At 43.9% G+C, this 17,490-nt stretch overlaps 1 protein-coding gene across 1 annotated transcript in view; it reads left to right on the top strand.

The window, feature by feature from the left end:
- CSMD2 (CUB and Sushi multiple domains 2) overlaps nucleotides 1-17,490 on the top strand; it is a 1,417,205-nt gene that overhangs the window by 1,150,995 nt on the left and 248,720 nt on the right. Inside the window, exon 27 of the mRNA XM_069223779.1 lies at nucleotides 14,984-15,175. Within this exon, the coding sequence (XP_069079880.1) occupies nucleotides 14,984-15,175 (192 nt within the window). The remainder of the gene's footprint in view (nucleotides 1-14,983; nucleotides 15,176-17,490) is intronic.

Below are 17,490 nucleotides of genomic sequence, written 5' to 3'. Positions count from 1 at the left end.
GGCAGTGGCTCTGCGTTTTCACCCTAGTGGTGTTTACTCCCGTCCATTGAGAGGTAAGAAAACTGGAATGGGGTTTCTACCAATAGCAGCCACACCTGGTTGTGATATTATATCTATTTGAAGGTCCATTCTGTATGAATATATAATGAATTCACATGTTGGTAAGAGAATGCACTTATAACCATAATTTTAAAATCCCACGTTCCTGTTGCAACACACCAAGCCCAACCTCTATTTATATCACCTAAGCTTTACCGTGTGAAAGTGAACTAGGCTAATTTGCAACTAGTTTTCCCTCGATTTTAAATATGTGACACCCACTACGTGGTGTTGTATTGTAGCTTCATGCCTCAGTTAGTTAGTGAGGTAGAAGTTAGTGCCCAGTATGGATTGACAATAGCTAGGGGAAGCCCTAAGAGCAAAAACATATTAAATAGTTCATTTCTGTTAGTCATTATAATGCTCAATGCACAGATGTATTTCACTCTGCTTCCCCGGTTGGTGGGACCTCTGTCTCTCTCGCTCTCGTTTTTGTGAATGCATTTTTCATGCAGGCATTTTCATTGTATTACTTGCTCTCTAAATTAAACCTAGTGGAAAATAATAATTTAGGCACATATGATAACCAAAACAAAATATGTTAAAAGCACAGAAAAATTTGGTACGAATCACTTTTGGAAAACAACACACACAAAACTGGCAAAAGCAGCACAAATTAATCAACGTATATCGAATAAATGAGGCAGCGATTTCAAAATGCATACTTTAAAGGTAATAATTTGAGCTATTTAGGAAAACCATCCTGGTTTCCAATGTCTGTTTTTTGCAAATTCCGATCATGTATATTTGGGGATAGGCAGAAAAAAATGTGTGTTTATTTGTGCAGCGCCGAGCTCGTGATTCATTACACTGGATAACCAGTGCTTAATTTGTAAACAAAAACGTGCCGGTGCCCACATCTCTCTGCTGCTGCTTCAATTAAATGTGGGAACATGGAATACTGAGACAGCATATGCTTAAAGCCATCTTGGACCTCTTTAATCCATTCACAGCTACTCCCTGCCCCTTCAGCTCACTCTTCCAGGTTTCTGCTTTCTCCCTTTGTGTTGCTTTTTCGTTTGTCTCTTCCCCCATCTTTCCCTCATGTGTCTTTTGCTCTCAGTAAATGCTTGAGACAGGAAAAATAAGTGCTGCCCCCCAAAAATAAATTCTGGATCCCCACCCCGGAAACCAGCGGCTCAAATTAAGCAATGATGGAGACTCATCTATGGTATGTATGTATATGTCTATAATACTCCAATGCAGTTTTGATTTTAATTTAATTTATGAATTCAATTTCCCCGCCCTAAAATTTAGGAACACAAAAATGAAATTAGCCCTCAATCTGGCCATTTATCCCCCTACTGCAGAGGTCTTCAAATTGGGCGGCGGGCCCCCCTCGGTGGGCCTCAAGTGATCCCAGGGATGGCGCCAGACTCTGGCCAAGAGAAGCATTATATAGATAACAGGCCTTTGTTTTAAGTAGAAGCATGTTATTGCATTTAAAAAAAAGGTTTCAGTACTTAACTGCAATGTTTAAATAGACCTTGACATATTTAAACATTGCCATCTTTATAAACAAATTGTGAAAAATTCTGAGGGGGGGCTCAATGATTTTTATTTTTCAACTGGGGGCTGCGGCATTAAAAAGTTTGGAGACCACTGCCCTAAAATATTGCTTTGCAGAGAGGGGAAGCAAAGTTTTAAATTTAGATTACTCCATGATGGAGTGGCCTCTTCTTTCCCTCCGATTCTTCTGTCATGCAGATGATGCCTTCAGATTGGGGAGCTCTGTTGAACGTTTCCCGCGCCTCGCCTTCCCTGTCCCTTTCCCGCCTAGCAGAGGGAAAGTCATGTCAAATTCACCCAATCTGATTACACTCACGCCTTCTAAAACGAGCAGGGGGACGAAACAAAATGAATTATCTCGGTTTTAGCAGAGATTCAATTTGTATTCCACTGGAGCCTTTTTGGTGCCTTCTTTCTCATAACGGCAGGAATGCAATCAAAAAGATTTCAATGTGTCAGCAGCCAGAGAAGAGATAATCCTGTTTCGTTCCCTCCCCCCATCCCTTCAGTGGCTAAAAATGCATTCCATTTACTGATCTCTTGAGCTGCATTCCCAAAATGGCTGAGATAACTCAGCCTTTTGAATTTCTGGGCCTGTAATGTGGCTTTGGAATTGAAAGTATGCAGCTGTGCACGTCATTTCCCTCTCTTGGGGTGCTATTCTAAGACATTTGTTTGTTAGCAAAATTTCAAAATGTATTGAGATCAGTCCATGTTATGTTGCTTCACAGCACTTGCATTAGTGATAGAAATAGCTCTGGGTTGCCAGAGTCACGAGCCAGTAGCCTGCATGCATGTCTCAGAGCGCGCTGTGTACAGCTGTGCACCTTCATGGCAGTTTACAATCTGGCTTGGCCCTCTAAGAGCTGTATATCCTCAGGGGAGGCTCCACTGCAGAGGTCTTCAAACTTTTTGGTGCCGGGACCCCCTCTCAAAGATTTTTAGGTGTAAGGACCCCCTCCTGACAAAAATTTCTAGAACCTGCTCCTCCTCATCATCTTCAATAATAAATGTCCTGATTTCCCACAGCAAATCATTTTTACTGTGAGGAAATAATATTAATATTAAACAGTGTTTAGCAAACCAAAGGTCAGTGAGTGTGGGTGAGTGGTCAAAGGTGTAGCTAAAAACAAAGGTTCACATTTATGAGGATTTGGCGTAGGACAGTGCCACAAGTCTGCTTGCTACACTGCCCTACGCCAAATACAAAAGGGCAGGAATAGACCGTATTTATGAAATACATTGCATTTCTGTCCTTTTCCCCCTGCATTGGTGCACAATTGCTGCCTAGCGCCAATGTAGGTAGGATTGTTTTTGTGCAGGAAGGGGCACTTTGCTGCACAAAAACAATCCAGAGAGGCTTTGTATCTCTCTCTATATGGAAAGAGGAAAAACAAGGAGAAATTAAAACATTCTCCTCATTATGCCGGCTCTGGGGAGGCGTAAGGTTTTGGCACTGCTCCAATTTACGTGATTTTGTAAATCTGGGGCAACGTCAAAATCCATGGGTGTTGCTTTGGAACACCCACCACAACGCCCATGGAACCTCTCCTTCACGCGAAGTAAGGCAAGCTTACGCTGCCTTGCCTTACTCCATATCTATAAGGCCATTCAAAGCCACGCAGGGTTGCTTTGCGTCATCTCATATGTATGATTGAGAGGCTTGTGCCGCTGGAACGTCACAAAAGTGACGCTCCAGCAGCGCAAGCCTCTCATAAGTAAACTCCAAAATATTCGAAGTTGTTTTTAAGTCTTTCAATGTCAGGTAGCTACATATAAAATAACAGCCAACTTAAATGAAAAATAAATAAAAGAAAGTTGTTACTCATTGGGAAATGCAATGTAGTGCATTAGGAAACCTCTATTAGTTAATACACCGCAGAGGTCTGTGTGTAACCGGAGAGCGACAGAATTAAATCTTGGTTGCTGCAGTTGAGAATAGTGACATGTATTTATAGTGCCACGAGGTCATAGCCTGTGACAGAACGCACTGTGAATATGTAAGGCATTCTTTTATACTTGTGTTACATGCAGTATAAGATAGGCAACTACAAAAAGGTTTAAGATAAAACTGTGCTTCCAAAATGTAGATTTAAGTAATACCAGAGCATATGCAATACCTTTTTTTAATAGCTGTCCCTTCAACACTTCCAGGTGAAGTAAGTGATGTATAACTACAATTGAAAGCTCACACACTTCTTAACTTTTTGCACTACCCCTAAAAAAGAATAAATGTTGGTCATCACAAAGCGTTGAGTGATTTGATCAGCTCTCAATCATCCTTACAGTTGCAGATTATCCTTTACATTTGCAGATCAGACCGTAGAGCACATTTGCATTTCATTCAGGAAGCAGGCGTCCTGGTGTGAAGGCCTCCTTAGCTGTCTGTGGCCTTCACAGTACAGGAGACTGTATAAATCAACGTTCACCTGAAGCATTTTAACAACTGGCTGGGGGAATGCGTGGCCCCCTTTCCTTGACTCCACGGCCCCCCCTGGGGGTCGCGACCCCCAGATTGAACACCTCTGCTCTACTGTCTTCAGGGTCCCAGAAGGGCTGGGTTTGTCCTCAGGGTCAGCTCTACAGTAAGTAGTGTGTTGTCTTGAGGGCACCTGTACCATCTTTGGTGGCACCGAAAATGCTGTGTATCCCCAGGGATACCTCTACCTTCTTGTGTAATAATGGTTGTGTATACACTTTGGAGAGGGCGGGGGATTACTCTCTTCTGTGGCCATATAATTACTGCATACCTTTCTCAGTAGCTTTGCCATGATAGCCGTTTACAGCTATGCACCTTCAAAGTTAGCTCTGCTGCCATGGCCCTCTAAGAAATGTACTTTCTGGGTTGGTTCTGCTATCATGTCCTTGCAAGATATGTGCCATTGCTGAGGGCAGCTGCACTGTCTCATGGTTCTATAATAGCTTTAAGGATAGCCTATCTGTCTGCCATGATCCTGCATCCATGTACCCACATAGATAGAAATGCTGTCTGTTCCAACTCTGTAAGAGCTGTGTATTCATAAGGATTGCTTGCCTGTCTGCCAAAGCCCCTCAAGAGCCATGCGCCCTCATGGGTAGGTCTGTTGTGTGTCAAAGCATTGTAAGAGTAATGTATTTATAAGGCTATCTTGTCTTTGTTACATTGGCGCTTAAGAGCACTGTGCCTTCATGGGTAGCCCTGCTGTGAGTCCCAGCACTCTAAGAACTGTGTATTCATTAGGCTAGCTCATCTGTCTGCCATGAACCTCTCTTCTGTCTTCCATGGCACTGCAAGAGCTGTGCATCCTGAGAAGTAAGTCTGATGTCTCAGAAGTGTGTGTCTCTACTGTATATGTGTGTATGCATATACATATATATACATTTTTCACTGGCCGAGAAGCAGGAACTGCCCTATATGGCCAGGTCTATTAAGTCGATTTGAGATTGTTGCTTATGAGGGCCTGTAACATCTGTGCATCCTCAGGAATAGTCTGTTGTCTCAGAAGGATGAGCAGTGGCTCCTCTGTAGGGGGTGCCAGGGCGTCGACCCACCACCTTGCTCTGCCAGTGCCATTAATTTCTTTCTTTACCTCTTACACTTTACATGAATGCAAATGATCTCACAGATCGTTTGTATGCCTGTAAAAGCTGTAATGTTAGGTAGGCAGCAGTAGAGGGCTCCCTTGGGCTGTAGTGAGCATGTGTCGGGCGGAGGCTGTTACAGCCCAGCCTCACTCTGTCACAATACATGTCTGACATGCTCACTTGCTTCACGAAGTACAGCATGTCAGATAATGGAGCTTCAGGGCTTGTCACTCATATGCCCCTTTACCCTGTCAGAGCTCGGAATAGGGCTAAAGGGTCTACCTTAGACTGTGTCCTGGCTCCTGGTAGGGTAGAAGTTCATGCAACTGGCTCTGGTGTGGAGCCGGTGGTAGGAGACGGGAAAGTGAGGAATCGCCATGGAGTTTAACAACATGCAAGCTCTTCTTGAAATAGACTGCCCCAGGTAAGTTTCATGGCCAGTGGTGTGTGTTAATGTGTCTCTGCGTGCTGGGGACTGCAGTGTGCGTGTGTGTGTGTCTCTCGCTGTGTGCTGGGGGCTGCAATGTGCGTGTGTTTGTGTCTCTCGCTGCATACTTGGGACTGCAGTGTGCGTGTGTCTCTTGCTGTGTGCTGGGGACTGCAGTGTGCGTATGTGTCTCTCGCTGCGTGCTGGGTACTGCAGTGTGCGTGTGTGTGTTTGTCTCTTGCTGCGTGCTGGGGATTGCAAGTTGTTATAGCAGGGCCAAATATTGCTCCTGTTAAGGCCCATAGAAAGAGGCCACATGGCACACACTCTGACAGGGCTGGATAAGGGGGTGGTACCCACCAGTGCCCTGCCTAGACCATAATCACAGCCATGCTGGCAGGCACTGATTAAGCAACTAGGTCTTTCCGAGCTAACGCCAACAAACACTACATTATAGCGCTAGGTACGGAACAGTAGCAATTGGGAAAGTACAGATGTTTATTGAAAATTATCACAGGGAATATTTATTTTGCAGTGTATGTTTTCATGGCGCCCACGCTCAATTCACTCTCCCAAAACAATTCGTATTAACACATAGGCAAACAGTTCTAAATATATTTGAATTTGTTGTAACCCACTGCAGAAAGGAGCAAGGCATGCTAACTTTTAAAAGCTGTCTGTGATCGGAAAACAAACATTTCTTAGGGAGTCCTATGACCCTCATGTAACTCTGCAGCAGCTTCTTCTTTCCCCTTATCAAGCCCCATACGGATTCAGGAAAACAATATTTGTGAATGAGTGACACTGGGAAGGCTGCTGTGTTCACAGGACAAGGCAAACACAGGTTTAAGTCACTCCATCAACAAAGGCGAAAAAAGCGAGTTTATATGTATAAGTTCAGATTGTGCCGTGTGCCTGTGAGTGCGAGGTAAGGACTGTGTCTGTGAGAGAGCAGAGTGAGCAGTGTGCTTTTGTGAATGCAGGGCGAATGTTGTCTATGTGAATGATGCATCTTTGTAAACGCAAGGAGAGGTGTTGGAGTGGGGGGTGAGCCCTTGTCTGTGAGCTCAGGGTGAGCTGTGTAAGTGCAGGGGGAGCAGTGTTGCTGTGTGAGAGCGGGGTGATCTTTGCACCCGAGTGAGGGCAGAGAGAGCTGTGTGTCTGAGTGCAGACTGAGACTAGAGTCTATATGTGCAGTGTGATACACGCAGAAGGGTCAAATCTGCACTTTCTTTTAATTTAATAGGATTTCTTGGAATTTATTTGGCAAATCACACCATTTGCATCCTGGTGAGAACACATTCTCTCACCTCCTTTTTCAACTCAGGCGTGCTTGCTGTGTTACTTAATGCGTGGTACTCAGATCGAACCATTTCGTCCACCACGTTTGGAATCCACCAGTCGCCACTGAGCCTAAGGTACCAACTCAATACATTTAATGATAATCATTGGTGCTCGGCATGATCTTTGATCTAGCATGTGTCTCAGGCTTAGATCTGCTCTCCCGGAAGTATGAACCTGTAGTACAGTTTATGTAAATTTGAACACAAGCTCCACTGTTGGTTGCGGGCGTCCATTCTTGAAGTAGCTCTGCTGTCTTAGAAGCATAAAGGTTTAAGGTCCTAAACAATTCTCAAAGCCAGATCCCTATGTTAGACGGCTAAATCGCTGCTGTCTCTGAAACCTAAGCCTTTCTTGCACTCTCCTTAGGTTTGAGTACAGGTTCCACTGTTTCCTATGGCTGTGTAGCCTTGGGAAGTGCTCCACTGTCAAAGATGCATCTGGCTGTTCTGCAATATTTGAAAATCTGTGCGATATCCTTCTGTTGTTACTCCGTTGTACTAGCAGTAATGGTCACAGAGTCAACTGTGCTTGGTCAGAATAAGCTCGAAGGGTCTGTGTAGTATACATATGAGTGATAGCTTTAACTAGCCTCTCCTATTCTAAAGGTTACATGTCCTCCTCAGTACCTTGGAAGCATTGTCTTGTAAGATGTCTATACATCAGAAAGCTAGCATGGGTGGCTGCTTCCTGGCTGCTTTGGCCTTCTAAAACCATGCAACTGTACAGCAGAGGCATAGTCACCGTGGCATGGGCCCGAGTGCAAGAAAGGAAATGGCCCCCCTGACCCCTGGCGGAACTGCGAAATACAGCAACAATCTCTGTTCAGTGGGCCCCAGAGGCCTCTGGGCTCCGGTGCCACTGTGACTGCTGCACCAATGGACGATACGTCCGTGCTGCAGGGATACCATAAGTAAACCTGTGAAGTCGCTGCATATCTGAGTGGTCGGTTGCAAGAACATCACAGCAGTTACAGGCAGTAGCAAGGATAGTTAGAAGAATGTAAGTGGAAATTCCTAAAAAACAGGGATGAGTGTGTCATGTATTCAGCTCGTGCATAAATGAGCTGTTGAATTTGAGCTAAAGTCTATCTCACCCAACCTGTCTCGCCTTGAGGCCTGATTCTTCCACATATGACTCATGGGAGGCATAGCTGGGATTGTTCCAAACATGCATGACAACCCGAGGGATGGTCTTGCCTAAACGTACGATGCATTATTTTGGACAGTCACATATGGACAGAACTATTGGAAATCTGGAATTCTCAGGAATTCAGGTTTCAATATGTCGTTCGAGGCTGGGGCAGAGGCAGTTACTTATCACCCAGATGCCCAGACTCTACTGGTCTTTCAGATGCTGTGAGCTATTAGGAATTCCCACCGATGTCCATCTCTGTCACTGGAGGATCAATCCTTGCCTATTGGAGAAATAGAAAAAAAATAAAGGGTGAAAGAAAACGTTAGTGCTCTTTCCCATTGTCTAAAATATATTTGCTATTTAGAGCAGCCAATACTGACTGCGTTTAATCCCCTGGGCGTGAGAGTGGATATCTGGAAAGGTCAGTCTGTTTACCCTGTCTATACACTGAGCTCCCGCAACGCTCAGCGGCCATTGCTGCTGTCGGCGGTGTCAGTGTACTTAACAGCCTATGTTTGACACTGGATCATACAAAATGCCATGCAGGATTAGCAACTGGGCAGCTTTTAGCAAGTAAACAGGAGCTCGCACGGCTGTACATCAACCTGCTCGCTGTGGCACTTTTGATCCGGCTGTTGCCAGAAGCTACTTTACGCTGCCCTAACAAATTCCCTCTCAGAAGCAAAAAGTCAATTTTTTTGGCAGGTTCACCTATGGCAAGGAACAAGGGAAAGGACTGAATGAACTAGAAGGACCGTTTGTCATTTTAAAGGTAGTGGCAGCAATGTCTCGCTGCATGGGCGAAGACCACAGGGAGCAGAGTTGTTGCCAACGGGCTTTCTTATCACAAAAATGAATGAATAAATAAAGGCTCTTCTGTAGTGTACCTAGGTGCATCTTGGAATCTCTAGAAATAATCAACAAACCCGACAAACATTCTACACTAACTAGGAAAGATGAACCTCTCAATCTTTCTTACAAGGGGGGAGGGAGCACACTGCCTCTCATCCCAGCACAGTTCAACCCATTGCATCCTGGTAAATGCAGTACGCTTACTTCAAAGTTGGTGTAGTTTTTCACCAAAGCTGGTGCAGGTAGTGATGTTACCTCTAGACACATGTTCTTGGGTTTAGCCCTTCATCAGTAGAGAGCAGAAGTACTAGAGAGTAGAGGAAAGTGATCTGGAGTTGCTGGTATGGTGCCCAAGTCTTCACAGGTCACAGTACCACTCAACAGGCACACAGGTGCATCCCAGGTGAGCTCGTCAGCTCATTGGCACAAGGGTGCTTTTTAAGCACAAGGGGGGAAGGAGCACACTGCCTCTCATCCCAGCACAGTTCACCCCACTGCATCGTGGTATATGCAGTACGCTTACTTCAAAGTTGCTGTAGTTTTTCCCCAAAGTTTGTGCAGGCAGTGCTGTTATCTCTAGACATATATTCCTGGGTTTATCCCTTCATCAGAAGAAAGCAGAAGCAGTAGGGAGCACAGAAAAGTAATGTGTGGTTGCTGTTATGGTGCCCAATCCTTCACAGATCACGGTACCACTCTATAGGCAATTTTGCTATTCACAATTAGAAAATACAAAAAGCGATTTACAAATGTGCCCCGAACACATTTACCAATTCCCAGATGTCACAAATAGACCTACTTCAATAATATTCATGAGGTAGGTCACAATTTTTGACCCTTTGGGAATGGCTTGCACTCACAGGGATAGTGACCTGCTGGGCTCCGCAGACCACCACGTCTGTGATTACTTTTTAAATAGAACATATTTTTAATGCAACCTGTTTTCCTTAAAGGAAAACGGGATGTATTTAAAAAAGAAAACTGAAAAGTTTTCTTTCCATTTTTTAAGCGTAGGCAGGGGTCCGTGGAACCGCTGCCTGCTCTTAAAAAATATTTTTACATCCATTCACAAAGGGGAAGGGGTCCATTGGGAACCCCTTCCCATTTGCAAATCGTTTACCACCAATTTGAAATGGGTAGTAACCAGTGAATGTTTTGCGAGCGCAGCACGGTTGCAAAACATTCTTACATCCAACTGCAAGTCGCTATTAGGGAGGGACGCCCTTAACACCCCCTTTCCTAATATCGAATCTCAGTCCCTATTTGCAATTCGGTAATAGGCTACAGATTTGCAAATAGGGCCTTGGTATGTACCAAAATGGTTTTTAACGGTCAGATACAGCCAGATTCTGCAAATCAAACCGTTTGCGACCACTATAAACTTTCATACATCTGGGCCCTGGTCAGAGAGACACTCTGTACACACACACACACCTCAAAGCATCTCCTCTCCACCCCTTACCTGAGTTCATGTTAAACTTTTGTTGGGCCAGTAGCACACAAAGATACATTGCAGGATAGTATGGAGTACAATTAAACTGGGTAATAGTAACTCCTCTTATTTTCAACTCTTTGCAACAACATAACTCTTGTATGAGGTGGTACACAGAAGTTATTATCATTACTTATTATTCGTAATATTCCCGTTGACAATTTTGTCAGATAAGCAGATTGATGGAAAAAATCCTGCAATTCTGCTGCGAGTCTACACAAGCAATGAAGACCTCTGGGGTGATGTGATTGTTTCTTTTAAGGCCTGAGGAGTGCCCTATTTAGCATTCTGTGCTTATTGGAGATGGCCCCTGATTTCCTGATGCTGCAAACTGAAAGAAATCTCATGAACTAATGTAGAGTTGGCAATTAATTGCTTCACTGGGGACTAGAGCTCTAGTGTGATTTAAGGTGAAATCTTCATGGAGCTCAGTTTAAAATAACATCTCTTAACTGCTTGGTCGATGGGAAATCCCTGAATGGTCTTCATATTTGCTTGTACTTAGAGACTTTCACATTGTTGACTTGGTGCCACAAAAGTCCAAGAAATGAGTAAGAGGGTGAAATGAGTAACTCTGGCCCTTCCTCTGATACTCAACCATAATGGTCTCATTCTGGTCGTTCTCATTTGGAGTGAACCCCATTTGCTCCACACCAATATGCATTCTCTGACAGCGTTGTACGTTTATAAGCCATGTTCACCCTCAAGTTGGCCGTTGAAATATCTGTGGGTCAATATGCTGGTTCAGCTGCCAAATTAATCTTCCTCAGCAGGGATATTAATAGTCAACTTTGCTCCATAAAACTTATTTGAAAAATTGTCTACAGTTCCTATTATGCATATATATATATATATATATATATATATATCTATAGGGGCGTTATAGTTAAGCTTACATTTTAAATGCACAAAACCATAGAAATTCACCAGTTATAGTCAGAGTAACCTCAAGTAACTATAACTCGTGACCTAAGGTAACTATAACTTGTGCCCCGCCATGTACAGTTTTTTCATGAAAAATGTTACTGCAAATATTACATTGATATTATCAATGATGTTATCAAAGATGTTATGAGTGCCATAATTTGTGGGCTAATTAGCAATGCATGGCAGGGATGGATCACCCCCCAAACTTACCGTACGCAAGAAGAATACTGCAATACTTTTTTGGGAAAATTTCATGAAGATTCGTCAAACGATGCCAACAATATAGGCAGGTCAAAAAATGTTTTTTCTATGGAAATATAGTCCTAACTATAACTACCTAGTGGCGAGTGCCACTAGGTAATATATGTAAATATATGTAGCCAGTTTTGAAATAAGCTTTATGGAGCGAAGTTGACTGTGTGTATATATATATTTTTTAAGTGAGGGGTCATGTGCTTACATTGGCTGTATGCCATAATATTAATAACTAACATGTAGTGCTACTAAAATGTCTTAGCCAGAGCATCAATTAGTAGAATATTGTGAAGTAAGGCATATAGAGGTATGTGTAGGGCTACAATTCTTAACTCCACACCTACCTACCTTTAGGATATATCAAAGACGTTTTAAGACATGGGCAAAGAGGGCTCTGGCCCAGAGCCTCAGCCTTTTGGGAGGCCACATGCTAGAGCCAGCTCTCTTCTGCAGAGAGTCTTGCCCTGATTACCTTGAATAATTCTTAAACAGATTGTTTCAAATACAGTTTTCCTTTTATTTTTAATTTCGGTGATCTGTGAGAGTCTATCACAGACATTTTGCAGAGAAATGTTTATGTTTCATGCAACATTCATAGAACATTTTTTCTTTTAGATCAAATCAGGACTTCACATAAGAGAAATGGGAGGGTATCACGGAGATTATTTGCAGGAACATTATTGAGCTGCTGCTGTGCTGCGATGTTAAAAACACTTGACTATCCCTGAATATTAGATGTAGACATTTAGAATTGTGAAGAGTGTGCCTGTGAAAGGTCACTGACCTGGCCAAAAAGGGTATGTAAGAGCTGAAACTGGATTATAAATTCAAAAAAGTTCAGAACCGGGCCCCCCAAAATCCTTAAAATGTCCCTTGGATATACATGTCGTCAATTTACATATATGTGGAGTGAAGTTTATTGAACCCTTATTTACCTATAAATACTTAACCTTCACAATGCTTTTGTAGTCAATATTGTGTGTAGGATATGTTTCTACTACAATATATAAAAGTTGATAGTTTGGTGTTATACATTTTATGGTAAAGGAACAGGAAATGGTATCTAGTAACTTTCAACGTTTTCATAAACTTTTATTAGTTACTCATACTATTATTAATAATATTACTTATTAGTTTATTTTCACATAGTATTATTTTCATTGTAGACAGCGTCCTTCATGTTTATAAATAAATAAGTAAACAAACAAGCTAACAAATAAATGCATTTAAAAAATGGTACATGGCTACTGCTTGTGTCACCAATTCGCATTCTTGCCATTTTGGTATCCTTTTATTTATTCAACAGCCTGGCACTCTATGGATTACTGTGCCTTCTCTGATTACCCCCACGTTTTGCTGTACAGACACAGTGCCCCTGTGGCTAAGATTGTTTGTCCTTATTATAATTTTAATGTGCACATCTGTCTCTTACATACCCTCACTCATCACACCTCCAGGCTCTGTGTCCCATAACAAGGTAGCTGCACCTCCCAGATCATCTCCGATGACATGAGAACACTTCTAATATAGACTCAAAACAAACACAATACCCTCCCAACCACACACCACAAATGGTGTAGCTTGCGGTCTATGTAGCTCAGCGCTTCAGCACCCCACATAGGGGGAATAATTGCTGTGCAAATGCTACAATACAATACAATTAGTATTATTGTTAGTTTCGTTTTTTTCTCCCGTGTACTCCTTCTGTTTATCCAGCTGCTTCTTCTTCTCCCTCCCCCAACACACCTATTCCACCTTCCTTCCACCTGTCCCAATTTATTTGAGGCTTTTTCTCTTCACAAAATTGTCAAGCTAACCATTACACAAAGTTTGATTTGAGCAAAAACAAACTCTGTTTACCTCAAAGTTGATAGTATGATTGTGTAGAAAATTCCCTGGGACAAATACACAGACACTGGGTGGAGGTTATACTGCGAGGGTTAGTTCCCTGGCTTCGATCTGGCCGGTGAGCCCAACTGATGGAAGCATGTGTCACGTGGTCTTTTGTAGACGCAGACCATGTCACCTGCTTCTCACAGGGAGCATTGCCACATTCAAGATCTTTCGGGATTGCAGAAACGATGTTTCTTAACAAGGTATGTGAAAGTGTGCTCGGGAAATATTAAAGGAGGGATGTCTAGCTTTATGGCAACTAAACGAGACTGCTTCTGTGTTAAAAGTAAAATGATATTTCAAAATGCACAAAATATTTAAGTGCAGCTTTTATAGGTGACTCTCCAGAGAGACACAGGAGAGCCACGTTGGCAGAGACCAGGTGTAAGAGGACATGTTTATCAGAGCTTGGCCTCAAGAGTTGCCATCATTATGGGGTTCGGGGGTCTGTGCATGCAGTATAGCAGATATCACTGCAACGACTAGTCAAGCGGTCCCCTTACTGACATGGTGTTTGTGTGGCATATTAAAAGAGGTATCTCATTGTTCCTTTGACTGACTGTTTCCTCTCTGTACACAACTTTAACTCCTGGTTTCTCCCTGCTCACCTTACCTCCTCCTGCTCCTGCCACTGGTCTCAATTCACTTTTTCTGATCCAACTGCAGCCCTCTTTTTATCTCTTTCGGCTCTCCTCTGCAATCCTGTTAAATCTTTCTGCGCCCCTGACCTCCCTTTAAACATTTTTGATCCAACCTTGACGTTCATTTACGTCGTCCTCCTACCACACTCACTATACAGCACCTCTTTCTCATCCCTTTTCTGGCTACTTATTGCTTCTGTCTGCTTTCTCCCTGACTGGTAACTTCCTGTAGCCAGCTACCTCCGTCTGACTTCCTGCTTTTCTCGCCGCTGGCCTCCTCTTCTCTCACTTCCACCACGGAGCTTTCTTGGCCCCATGTTGCTACAAGGTTGAGCCGTTTCCTGCTCTGCTGCGACCTCTTTATGCCCAAGCCCTGGGCACCCTCTGCTCTGATCCCGGGCCTGCGTTGCATACCTCCGCCGGCTCCCTATTACCACCCGCGGCTCCTGTCCTTGTGGTCACTGAGCCAAGCACAGATCCCTGCAGTAAATGGAGGTGACACTGGGCCAAGCTCTGTTGCCTCCCTCTGCTTCCTCTCCCTAGCCACTGGTGGCCACCCTTTCCAACAACGTTTCATGTCATTCACCTTCAGTTCTGAGCCTTCCCTCCTTTTATGCAGTCCTTTTCTTTCTACTTATGCTCCTTGTTCAGCCCTCCCCGTTATCCCATTCCATGTGATTCTGGGGCAAAGTCTGTCTGTGTTTGGTCGACATAGAATAGAAAACTGTGTCAACAAGCTCCTGATTGGGATGCTCCCCTGTTCCTGTGTTTACTAAGATAGTAGTGAGCAGAGTAGATACTAGCGATTGCGGACACTCATTATTTCACTTGTTTTACTTTCCTCAGTTTCCACAGCCACCTCCTGCAATGACCCTGGGACCCCGCCAAATGGCACCAGGAGTGGAAGTAGCAGGGAGGCCGGTGATTCAATCGTCTTTCAGTGCGATCCAGGGTATATACTGGAAGGAGAAGCCAAAATAAGTTGTGTGCAGATCGAAGACCGCTTCTTTTGGGATCCGGACCCACCGACCTGCATAGGTGAGCTTAGGCACTGGTACATTCAGCTAACCCAAGCTTCTCCAATTCTCCGATGAGTAGCTCGTGAGCTACTGGTAGCTCTCCAGCTACTCGTGAGTTGCTCTTTTTTGTTCAGACCAGTCTACTAAATTAGAAGCTTTTGTTTGATTGAATACCTTTACGTATACCAAAATTTAAAAGTTTGTGTTTGGTCTGAAAATATGTGTATTTTCAGAACAGACCAGGTCCGAAATCTTTTTAATACTGCTATTTGAATGATAAATTATGCAGCATTTGGAGACTTATTACTATTAAGAATTATTACCTTAGTACCAAGCAGCATTGCAGCTGTGGTTGTTATGTATTACCACTGTAGAGGCATTCCAAATTGACTAAGCCTGTATTTTACATTACTTCTGGCAATCCTGCAGTGTGGTGATCATGGCTGTTAATCTTGTAGGGGTGTCTACTAATGTAATCTTGTGTGATGTTTACAACACTAATAACATTGGTAGCTCTGGATGATTTTCATTAAACATACTGGAGTGGAAAACCAAAAGCAGACCTGGCACAAATGCTTAAACCAGCCCTGCTCCCATCATCTCCCAATGCTGCCTCTCTTTTTCTCCCATCCTCTCTTTCTCTCTATTCTTCTCACTTTGATAACTTCCCCCCTACCTACCTGCTCTCTACTGCTATTTCTTTCTCTCTCTCTCTTTAAACCCCCCGTGTCAGCTGCATTTAACCTCGTGGAGGTGGAGAAAGTGATAGAGGCACCAGGAATGGCGCTGGGATTTCAAACGTTGCCATCATGGGCTCCAGCCCACAGGGGAAATGGCCACTGGAGTAAAACACCTGGCTCAATTGCCATTCAAGAATGTTACAATGCTTAGTGGCCTGCTGGACTACAAACAGAAGGTGTTTCTGTGAAACCAGGCACTCAGGCAACAGCCATACTTCATGATCTTGGGATTCCGAAGGTCAAAGGCAGCCTGGTCTTTGGAAAAATATTGGGACATTTCCAGACTCTAAGCAATAACTGGCAAAGCCAATAGATCTCGCCTTTGCAAGAGCTACTGGCTTTGCCAATGTGTTTTACCCACGTTGTATACTAGTGTGACTGATGTTCGGCATTGCTGAACTTTAGTATTGTAGAGGAGTGTCACGTGGAGTGTGATAGAGAGGAATGGTGAAGAATGGAGTAAAGTGTCATAAAGTGGAGTGGCAGAGAGTGCTATGTACAGGAGTGGCATAGTGTGGAGTTGCGTAGTGCATACACTAGAGTGGCATAGAGTAGAGTGGACTGTTGTAAAGTGCACTGGCGTAGAGTGTTGCAGAGTACAGTGGCATAGAGTGCAGTGACATTGAGTGCAGGGGCACTTAATTCAGCATAGAATGCAGTGGCGTAGATTAGAGTGGTGCATATTAAAGTGCAGTGGTGCAGAGTGGAGTGGCACAGAGTAGAGTAATACAGAGTAGAGTGGCATAGAGTAATGCAGAGTGGAGTGGCATAGAGTTGAGTGATGCAGAGGGCTGTGGCGCAGAGAAGAGTTGAGTGGCATAGAGTGCAATGGCATAGAGTGGTGCAGAGTAGAGAATAGTGCCATATTGTGCAGTGGCATAGAGTGGAGTAGCATAGAGTGGAGTGATGCAGAGTAGAGTGGCGTAGAGTTCAGTGGCAGAGAGTGCAGTGTTGCAGAGTAGAGTGTCAAAGTGCAGTGATGTAGAGTGGAGTAGAGTGGTGAAGAGGGTAGTGGCGTAAAGTACAGTGGTGGAGAGAAGAGTGCAGTGGCATAGAGTGCATTGACATAGAGTGCAGTTGTATAGAGTGCATTGGCGTATAGTGCAGTGATTAAGAGTAGAGTGGTGTAGAGTGCAGTGGCATAGAGTGGAGCGGTATAAAGCGGAGTAGAATGGCAGAGTGCAGTGGAATAGAGTGGAGTAGTACAGAGTGGAGCAGAGTGGCATAGAGTGCAGTGGAGTAGAGTGGTGCAGAGTAGAGTAGCATAGAGTGGTACAATGTAGAGTATAGTGCCGTAGAGTGCAGTGGCACAGAGTGCAGTGGCGTAGAGCAGTGTGGAGTAGTGCATAATAGAGTGGTGTAGAGTTCAGTGGAGGAGAGTGCAGTGTTGCAGAGTAGAGTGTCAGTGCAGTGGTGTAGAATGGAGTAGAGTGGCATGGAGGGCAGTGGCATAGAGTACAGTGATGTAGAGTAAAGTGTAGTGACATGGAGTGCATTTGTGTAGAGTGCATTGGTATAGAGTGCAGTGGTTAAGAGTAAAGTGGTGTAAAGTGCAGTGGCACAGAGTGGAGTGGTGCTGAGTAGAGTGGCATAG

The sequence above is a fragment of the Pleurodeles waltl genome, chromosome 3_1 (genome assembly GCF_031143425.1).
Source record: "Pleurodeles waltl isolate 20211129_DDA chromosome 3_1, aPleWal1.hap1.20221129, whole genome shotgun sequence".
In the NCBI taxonomy this organism is placed as follows: Eukaryota; Metazoa; Chordata; class Amphibia; order Caudata; family Salamandridae; genus Pleurodeles; species Pleurodeles waltl.
This window is presented reverse-complemented; position numbering and strand designations above follow the sequence as displayed.